The 10,627-nt window shown below is 41.5% G+C and overlaps 1 protein-coding gene across 2 annotated transcripts in view; it reads right to left on the bottom strand.

Moving 5' to 3' along the window:
* Nucleotides 1-4,988: 4,988 nt before the first annotated feature.
* fnbp1b (formin binding protein 1b) overlaps nt 4,989-10,627 on the bottom strand; it is a 69,684-nt gene continuing 64,045 nt past the window's right edge. For both annotated transcript variants that reach the window (XM_073477693.1, XM_073477691.1), the window contains one exon: nt 4,989-8,914. In XM_073477693.1, the coding sequence (XP_073333794.1) occupies nt 8,907-8,914 (8 nt within the window). In that variant the 3' untranslated portion in view covers nt 4,989-8,906. The remainder of the gene's footprint in view (nt 8,915-10,627) is intronic.

Genomic DNA, 10,627 nt, shown 5'->3' with positions numbered 1-10,627 from the left:
AGATGGAAGTCAACAGTGTTGTTGTGAGTAGGCTGTACAGTGCTGAGCTGTGCGTAGGGACCATAATGTGCAGAATATTATAGAAAAGTGAAGTCCAGCTATTATCTCAGCTCAGCTCAGGGCCCGCTGACAGCATATCTATTCCAGATGGAGGAACCAGCTTCCCTCTGACCTCTTTTTCTGCATTTTTCTTGGTTTTCAGAGACCCTCTTTGTTACACCGGCGAAACCTTTCACTTTAGGAGACGTCATTGTGGACGCCATCGTGTTTGTCTCTAATATAAAATGGACAAATTCAGCCAAAAATGAAAATGTAGTCATTATCTGCTCACCCTCGTGCCGATGAAAAGCCGAGTGGAGGTTCGTAGTCCACAAAACATTTCTGGAGCTTCACAGCGGAACAGTGTTGCAGCAGTCCCCGTCTACTTTAGTTGTTTTGTGGAGTACAAAACTTCACCTGACTGTCGTTGGCATCAGGGTGAGTAGATAATGGCCGAATTTTCTTTTTTGGGTGAACACTTCCTTTAAATCATGGCGTCTCTGCCTGTGACTATGATATGAAGCTTAAAATCCAGGTAGTCCGAGGAAGCAAAAAGCGACAGTGTCCCACGTTGACTTGCGGTCCGCGTCTTCCCGCTTTCAACAGATTTATGGCTCTGAACATGTTCACCAAAGTTGGAAGATCTTCCAGTGAAGAAGGCGACGCTCCAACAGCTGAGTGCCGTTCGGAGCCGAGAGATGTTTATTCATTCCAGGTTTGATTTGACAAAGACTGTGACTAACAGCCGTCCACGGCCTGCACACCTGTACTGTATCTAAGCTGTAACATTAGAGGAAACAGAGACGAGGTCCACGAGGCCCTCATGGTATTTTGGCTGTATGGAATCATATTAATCATGTTACTGCGTACGCATCAAGATACCTTTTAAAAGACACGCTGCAAGATCAAATCTTTACCTCAGTCCAGGAACACAAAACAATAAACCAGTTGTGTACGGATCATACCGCTGTTTTACCATTACACACACACACACACACATACAGGGCACGAGGTGACAGCCTTGATGCGTTTCACAGACGGACGCCGGCCCCCACCGGCCCTTAATGACGGGGCAGACTGGGCTGATCTCCAGAGGTGTGCTTTCCCCATCAGGCCGCCTGCTCTCACACCAGGCCAGACAGGAACATACCAGTAATGGAACAGACTGAAACCAGCAGGTAGAACACACCGTGCTGACCGGCCAGAAAAGCTTTTACAACCCTGAAAAACGGGGGACGCTGATTTTGTCTCCAAGTTTTTTGATTTGATTCCTTTCATTCAGTAGCACAGACGTGATCGTTGTGATGCCGCCTGAAGGAAAGTCAAAGGATCGTATCATCAAGTCGTCGGGAACCACGGACGTCTGCAAAGAATGTGACATTTTGTGGCAACCCATCAAATTGTTGTATTTCGGCCAGAGAGGTGGACGGACCAGTGTCCTTCTGAGAGTCCATCCAAAATATATGTTTCTCTTTGGATTGCACTGAGCGATGGCTGTCCGTCCCGTCACACTCTGCTGCACTGTATGTGGGAAAAAGGAAGGTGGTGTCTCAGATGGAGTAAAGTGTCCTCCACTCTCTGCAGGTTGTTCACACTCAAACTGTCATCAGCAGCGTGAGGCCACAGTCTTAGCGCTGAATACAAGAGATCGTTAGACCTGTAGTTTGGTTTGTACCTGCCTCGAGTAACAAATCATCCTTAATTAAATCGGTGAACATCTGGAGCGTGTCTCTGCAGATCCAGCGCTTTAAAGTTCCTCAACAAAGGTGTGAATGATTCATCAGCCACTGAACGAGTCTGCAGAGATTGTTCTCTGACTTATTTGGGCCTAAAGACAGATGGAGGATCGGTCTGAGGCAGGTTTCATCAATCCTCAAAATGAAGTTAGAAGCAGTTTCCTGTTTTATAAAAGGGTTTGTTGCTGTGGGATCTGAAGTAGATATCAGAGTGCTCAAACTGTTTGACTGTGGGGAGCGACAGTAGCTCCTGGGCACTGCAGAGGTGCCCTTGAGCAAGGCACTGAAGGCCCCTCGCCCTGACACATCTCCATATACATGAAGGCATGTATGCAGGTCGTGTTTGTGTGTTAAAATTAACAACAGAGTGAAAACCAAATGTTTTTTTCAAGAAATTAATAAAGTATTTCTTCTTCTTCCTCTTCTTCTTCCTCGTCCTCCTCGTCTTCTTTGTTCTCCTCCAAGATCAAAAACACTAAGAGACCCACTGTTCACATATTCTACTTAGCACATCTACCTAGTTAAAGGGGCACTACGTAGTTTTGGAAAAGAAATTCAAACTCAGAATTTCAATATTTACAATATTACTGAGGTAATAATACAAAGTCCGAAATATTTATCTTCTCCATAACTGAATAAACCAGCTGCTCTCAGAGACGAGGGCGCTCAGAGGACGTCTGGCTTTTCTAGGTATACTGACAATAAGGAGGTATACATGGATCAGTGTTCAGGATCCCAGCTCTCGTGTGGGATTGATGAGGCCTCACGTTGACCTGCTATCTCCCCCTGAAGAGCTCCTGTCCTCCCCTTGAAACACACACACGGAAAATCGGTGTACGGTGTGTTTCTAAGTTTTAAATATTCATTTCTCCCTCGCTATTTTTAACAACGGGCCTGAATGAAAATACTCCTCTCTCGGCTCACTCCTTCAAATAATGTAAATTGATGAGTCGACTCTCTTTGCCAAATAAACCAATTAAGAGGGCAAAGTGAAAATATCTCTGAGTCATGTTGGAGATCTCACTCGCTCCGCAGGATTCACTGAAGACATTCATTTTTGCTTTAGCCGTTTTTCAAGCGGCGGCACGGGCTGCGGCGTGTCGGAGGTCCCAGGGAGCAAAAAGGCCAATTAAGGCTGTTTGAAAGCAAGTTGTAGGAGGTGAATGCTGCATCTGCCGCACAGCAGGCCGCCCACATATTTCTGTGGGGCAACTGCGCCCGATCACAGCTGCAGCTCAGCTGGGCCTCGATCGATTGTGCCAATCCCAGATCTGTCTGTGGGCCGGATCGATTACAACGCAATCCAACAACAGCAGAGCAGTTAGTAAGAGTAATGACAATGTGTGCGAGAGAGCTGTCTCGGAGGAGGCTTTTATTGAGTCTATGAGACTAAAATAAAGGAGGATGGATCCAAACACAGAGCTAAGAGCCTTTTTTTGAGGTGCAGTTTGCATAATTCAACAGTCACCTCTGTGGGTTTTTTTTTTTTTTTCCCCTGAAGAAGTGCTGCATTGTCAGTGAAAAACAGTGCAATAAAAAAGAAAAAGACAGAAGGAAGGAGAAGCTCTCCTGGATCATTCTGTTAAGGTACCAGAGGTGGAGCGTTTGGTGGAACATGACTACCATCTGATGGACGACAGGGGGACTGCATCAGAACCGTGTTGGTCCAGTTTATGAGCAGCTTCAATCAAAACAGTTGATCCGTCAAAGTGATGCCTTCAAAATAAAGTCCCCCAAGCTGCCTTTCATTTTATTTTATTAACAAATCCTTATAGAGCAATACAGTCCCACTACAGTCTGATGCAGCAGATTGATACACTAAAAAGATAATTTATCTAAAACAGTGACTTTAGGTATTTTAATTACCTACATATACATTTTCCAACTGGGTCACACTACATATAACTAGAGGTGTGATTTAAATGCATTTGTGTTTAATACTTGTAAAATGAACATTAGAAAAACTGTTCATTTAGGTCTCCCTTTAATTTATAAATACAATAATTTAGTAAACACAAGTTTTATGTATTTACGTACATGTGCATGTATGTAAGTCTACATTAAGTAATTTAATCAGACTAAGTTCTCTAATTTACTCACATTGACTCAACGTGGTAGAAAAACTACAGACCGCTGTGAATTTAGAATCAGAAATTGTTTTTGTGCATTAGTTTTTTTGACTTAGCATTAATGCAAATATCAAAGTTAGGCCTTTCATCAAATCTGTGAAATGTGTTTATTCATGTGACTTGTCAACAATGCAGTAATCCTGTGTTTTTACCAGGAAGGCCTTTGTAGTGATACTACTAGAGGAGAAATAATTAGCAAATCAATCAGAGTTGTTCAAAAATATAAAAAATAGGCAACAGGACGCCACTTTGGCCTCTCAGGACTTACATTTATATTCCATAGACTAAATATAACTGACATTTAATTGACAATGAAATCTAGAATGGCATCCAGTAGAGCGCATACCTCCGCCAAGGCCCAACAGTCCCACTTTTGTACTCACTCACAGATACCGGCTGCCTACATACGCCTTTTACGACCATAAATAAGTCCCTGAGAAATTAAGGAAAATGTCGGAAAACGGCATATCGTGCAATGTTAAAGAGAAAATGACTGGATCCAGATCCAAACCCAAAAGTTAATGGAGTCTGTTCTGGACTGAGACCCATCCTCTGTTCAAGGGTTTTGTTCAATCCTGCTGACAAACCAACCAACCATAAAACGGACACTGTTAAAAAACCGACATTCCTGGCTCGACCCTCTTATGTTTGAAGATCTGCTTCTTTTCTGTCTTTTCTGTTATTTAAAATTGAATATCTTTGAGTTTTGGACAAAAGAAAAAGGAGTTACATATACAGTTCATTCCATAACACTTTCCTTAAACAGAACTGACAGATTAATGGATAATAAATTCATTTTCGTTGTTAGACATACAGCATGCAAGAGAGACGGAAAGACTCAGGACATTCTGGCAATTTGTGTCGAGCGTAATCTTCATTTAATTAAATCGCTAATCTTTATCATCAGACTGGATCGGTCGACACACATCTATAGCGTGTTGTGATTACCACAGAATTAATAATATAAAATGGATTATCGCGCTTTCGCTTGCTTGTTGGTTGGTTATGAGACACTGTGGGACTGTGGCTCTTGATTGCATCTCGATCCCCGAGGGAAGAATAAAAAAAACACAGTAACACATCATCAACTTTCCAGGCATATTTAATTGGCACAGTAAACACAATACAAAGTATTCAGTGCTCCAAAACCACAAGCATGGGCTACCAAATGGAACACAAACGAAAAAGTGCAAAACACACCATTTGGTAGACCTCACAAAGGAAAAAGAAGTCTTACTTTGCAAAGCAGATAAAGTAATGGTAAGACTCTCAATAGTTAAAATAGATGTTTTTCCTTTTTAAACTTTTATTTATATATTCATATATATTCTCTCTAATTCCAACGTGCCATTTTCCACTGTACAGGCGGGTTATTCTGGGGGCGTCGACTAAAAAGGTTTTTGGTGGTCTCGTTGCGGAGAGCTGGCAGGCAGAAGGCTGCAGTAAAGCCCTCGAAGCGGTGGATTTATCTTGTCGAAAACAATTCAACAAACAAAAAAGTGGCTTGTTTGAGCTCCTGACATACTGAGCGACGGGTGGCGAAAAGCAAACGTGATACTTTTTAGGTTTTGATTTGATCATTCCTTCCATCAGGAGTCCGAATTTTTATTTATACAGCCCAGAATCATGAATCACAATTGTTTTGCCTCATGGGGCTTTTTTACAAATCTGCACAGCATCACTCATAACATGATGCGTCAGATGAATATTAACAATGGCTTCATCCAAAACAATGTTATCTTCACTCATATTTGCAGTTAAGGGATTTTAGTCCCGTTCAGGCAGAATAAGCTACAACAAAGATTTCCAGCTTTTAAAAAAAAAAAGAAAAAAAAAAAAGAAAGAAAATCTCAACATCATCAAATATAAAACAAAAATGTTAAAATCACGTACGTTATGTGCCTTTGAGCAGGAGTAAAGGGGAAATCAGTGGACATAATTTCTCTTTTCTGACAGTCTCTTGATTATAAAAACTCTCAAATTTGCCCCCAAACTTTTTTTTTTTGAGATAATCACATCTTACTTAATCCTCTCGCCGTCATCCTGTCTCTCTAAAAACCCAGTTAAGGCCCACAACAGGTGATTCTGGGTCACATTTCAGTCACAAACTCACAGGAAAATGTGGTATCACAGTATATTTTCATATACAGTAGAACAGTTAAAGTGGACCATCCTAAAAAGGTGTAATTCTTCATAGGTTTTGTTTTTTTGGGGGGTGAACTGTTGCTCGGACCGGTGATTTGACTGCAAACTAACAACAACTTTGCGTTAGACACTCTGATCAAAAACATACAATACTAACATTTTTTACATACATACTGTACTGTGTCCTTACAGTAAAACAAATGCACAAGACATCCATGACCTACCTATGCATAAGATCATTTCAGAAAACAGGTCCCTATCGTCCTTTTACTGACAGTTTAGAGAGTAAACTGGGGAACACCGGGAGGAGGAGATCACTCACTCGCTGTTATAAATCATGCTTTCTGAACCAACAGAAGAAAAGAGATATTAAAAATAAAATAAAAAATAAAAAAAAGAACCACAGGCACTGAACCCAAACAGTAGCATTCAGGTTAATTCAAACAGTACGACCAGGCAATGAGGGTTAACTGAACAGAAAGGCTGGAGGCAAAGAGGAGAGGGGGCGTAAGCTGACCAAACACCCCCACCACCACCGCCGCCGCCGCCGCCGCCACCTCCTCTAGGTTGCCAGCAGCGGGGGGACGAGGCGAGGAGGAAGACAGGGCAAGCATGCAGCAACACCACAACGCTGAGAGGCCCCCACCCCGAGCAACAAAAAAAAAAAAGAGCGTGGGGGGGTGCTCAAAGCAGCCGAGGGAGAGCCTGAGCCGCCTGAGGAGGGAGGGGCCGTGGAGTGGGAGGTGAGGGAGGAAGGGGCGGGGTCGGGAGAGGTGGAGGGGGTGTGGTCAGAGAGAGGAACAGACACCAGTGACAAGACAAGAAGTTGTAGGATGAGTGATGGTGCAACGAGCCCATCATCAATCTCTGTTCCCTCCAAGCTGGTCCTGGATGTGAGGGGGGTGACGTTACAACACACCTTCAAAATAAGACGCACGCACGAGCATTCAGATCACACAGACACACTCAAAACACTGACGCTAAGTATTTTAATCACATGTGAGTTTTCCATTAAATTCTGGTACTTCAGTTCAATATAAAGGGTCACTTAAAATGCAAAGTGTTTTGAAAATGTCGAGTGGATGTGTAAGAATGTATTAACTAGATATGTGATTCATTACCGGAGACAGAATAACTCATGTGAAATGCAGAACTTTTTCTATAATACTTTAATAATAAACACTTTTAAGTCAAAGTTCCCCTTAAACACGCAACATGTAATTTCTGCCTCGAGGGGCTCAAAGCCAGCCAGCTCTGGAGGAGAGATTCAGGTACAGAGCCAGACCCCCTGGAGGAATTAACACCCAAAATCACATCAGATTCAGCTCTGATTGGAGGAGAGCTCAGAGACTGAAGATTTCTAACTTTTGGGATAAAAAAACAGATTTATCTTCACTCCTGTTTATCAGCCTGACTGCAACCGGTTGACTTCTGATTGGAGCTGGATGGAAATCTTAATGCAACATAACATTACAGCGAGGAAAGGGAAAAAGAAGAGCGAGAGAACCAGAGTCTCTGGTTAGTGCTGAATTCAGTGGGAGTTGACCTGAATTGCACATTTGCTCTCGTAATGTGAATAAACACAAATTATCTTGTGTTCAAATTCACTTCTCTGGTGCTGAACACACCATTAAATAACCGACTATCTGATGTTACTCAGGCACAAATACTCAGGAGTGTAAGTAACTAATAAAAGTAACAAAAGAAACTAAATACAACTACTCAAATTAGAATAATACTTAATACTGTAACAGTTTTACTTGTGAGTAATATTTCAGTAATGTAACTGTGTAACAGATTTTCTTTCCCACAGCGCAAATGTTCGAGGACAAGGTGAAGAGTGAACTTGTGCGCTTCTTTGGGCTCCAACATTGTTCAACTCAACAAAATATATGGTATATAAAGGTCTGGTCGTTTTTAGACATTTTAAAGCAGAGTTCTTACAAATTATACTCTTACTTTTGTACGTAATAATCGAATAAACACAAAGTTTATGTGTAAGTCTGCATTAAATCGATTTAATCACACGGACTCAACATGATAGAAAAATTCTGCATTAAATGTGAAACTTTACATTGAACTTGTGTATGAAATAAGATGGAAAATATACATGTAATTAAAATACTTTTAGGCATTTTCTTTTTTCTTTTGAGAAGCACATAACATACAGAAAAATGATTAGCACCTTCACTTCTTCCACCTGCAGTTGGATGAAAACATGGAGCTTTAGTAGGAGGGGTGAACATGAGGTTTTTAAAGCCCCACATGTCGGCGGATGAGCTCTGGATGATGGAGAGTTCACACACATACACACCGCTGGGTGTCGGCGGCGTTTTTGTCCGTAGGCTCCTGGCTGGTCTCCGTCCTGTCTCTGACCACACCCTCTGTTGTGTGTGTGTGTGTGTTTGTGTGTGTGTGTGTGTGCAATGGGGGCAAAGAGGGGAAAGGGGTGGGGCGTTCAGAGCGAGGAAGCCAACAGCCACGTTCATGACCGCGCGCGTTTGCAAGCGGAGTTAGTCACATTAAGAAAGCAAAGCTAAAAAACAACAGAAAAGCAAATTGTATACTGTGGTTGTGACTGTATGGGTGTTAACAATGGAGAAAGGTTATGAGCGCTAAAATTTAGATGGATTTCTGTTATCGATGCTTCACACCGTGTGCAGAGGAAGCGCAACACCGCTTTATAAGTTGTTTTATCTTTTTGCAATGGTTTGGAAAATTGAGATAATCGGCCGTCTTTCTCTCTCTTTCTTTTAGATTCGGGTCATCTTTCACTTTCTCTCTCTGACTCTGCGAGCGCGTGGTGGTTTTCATCCGAGGCTGCTTGCCCTGCCATTCCTCAGCCAGCCTCGCACTTTTAGGAATCTGCAATTCAAAAAAGGGAAATACAAACAAACAAAAAAAGAAAAAGTGACAAAAAGAAAAGTTAGACAGCTTTTAAAGGAAAAAGACAGAAACCCAAATATTCAGATATGGAGAGGAGGAAGAGAGAAGACATAGCATATATGAAACCACTCGGGGTGTCACGATTTTTGATTTGAAATCGAAAATTAATCATCGCAGATCATTCCAGTAAGCGTAGAAGATTTTCGGTTTATTTTCTTTTTGTCAGAGATCCTTTATTGATTTGTTTGAGAAGAGGGTTCACTCTGGACAGACTTGAGAAAACCAACATTTGTAAAGAACTGAATTTCTAACCTGCAAATGTCAATCTGTTGTTGCAGAATACCAATTATCTGTTGATCCAGATGTGAAAGTCCACACCAAGAACGATAACTACAACAATAATTGAATCCACACCAACACTATAACGACAACGACAGTTGGGAACGATATTATTGGGATCACTTTCAGATTCAATTAGCTCTATTTTGGGGACGTTTTCCTACCAGATAATGTTGCAGGAGTGCTTATAATATTGGTTTCCCCATTCCCTGACCTCTTTTATGTAATCGATGGCATTTAGGAAACACTTTAGATGGTCTACTCAAATAACTCAGTCTTGGATGTTTATCCAACTTATTAAAGGCTTATATAACGTATATTAGTCTGCCAATTACACATAAAAAAACAATTATTAGACATCACAAGACATAATGCCAAACAGTCTGTTTTTTTATGTCCTTTAAAACGATCACCAGGATAAGTAATGTTGACTCAGCCAAAAATATTAATACGTTTTTGCCTTCAAAAAGACGACAGCTCTCCTAACAGAATGTTGGATTCTCCGAACTCCTCGTCTTTGGAGAATTTCGTGAAACCATATCCCTCTGGAGGTTTTTTCTTTTTCTGTTTCTTTTTTACAAAGCACGGCAGTAGCAGGTCATCAATATCCACGCCAACACAGCTGGAGCACGTAGCGTGCGCTTGGCGCCGCTGTTTACAGATCATTATCGTTCATCAGTGTGGATGCTCACATTGTTATTGTTACAGTGATTGTTCTGGGTGTGGACAGCCCTTTACAATGGCATAGGACTCAGTGCTGAGAAAAAAATATTGAAAATAGAAAATGGAATTGAATCATGACCTTTAAATCAAATCTGATTGGGGTTTTTGAGAATCGTGACACCCCTAGAAACTGACAGACAATATTGTGGTGTCAGCATGAATGTAATCTGCACGTACTGTATGTGTGACAGACCTTCAGTAACCCAAAGATGTTAAAACTATGAACCTTTCAGTTTATTCCACTTTTCATCTGGCTTGAATGCACGTTAAAATGCAGCCACCTTACTTCATCACAACATGCTGAAATCACGTCATGATCAAGACACAAAAAAATCTCAAACGCTGCCTCATGCACCACATTTCAAATCACTCTTCAACAACAATCACAGGAGGCATGAAATGTGTATTTATAGAGACATCCTGCACATAAGAACCCCATGCTGTGCCAGTAACGAGCCATCAAAGCTGATTAAAAAGTGTGAAAGGATGTTAAACAAAGGCTTACGTAATGAGTTATGAAAGAGATGATTTCTGACTCGATGCCAATCTCGTAAAAGTAGCACAGAATGTCTTAGAGTAGCGGTGAAGTGAAATGGCACAGAGGCCGTACACAGACCATGCTCTTCCAGT

This window comes from Pagrus major, chromosome 12, assembly GCF_040436345.1.
Source record: "Pagrus major chromosome 12, Pma_NU_1.0".
Lineage (NCBI taxonomy): Eukaryota > Metazoa > Chordata > Actinopteri > Spariformes > Sparidae > Pagrus > Pagrus major.
The sequence above is the reverse complement of the archived record's forward strand: the minus strand, read 5'-3'. Positions and strand labels throughout refer to the sequence as shown.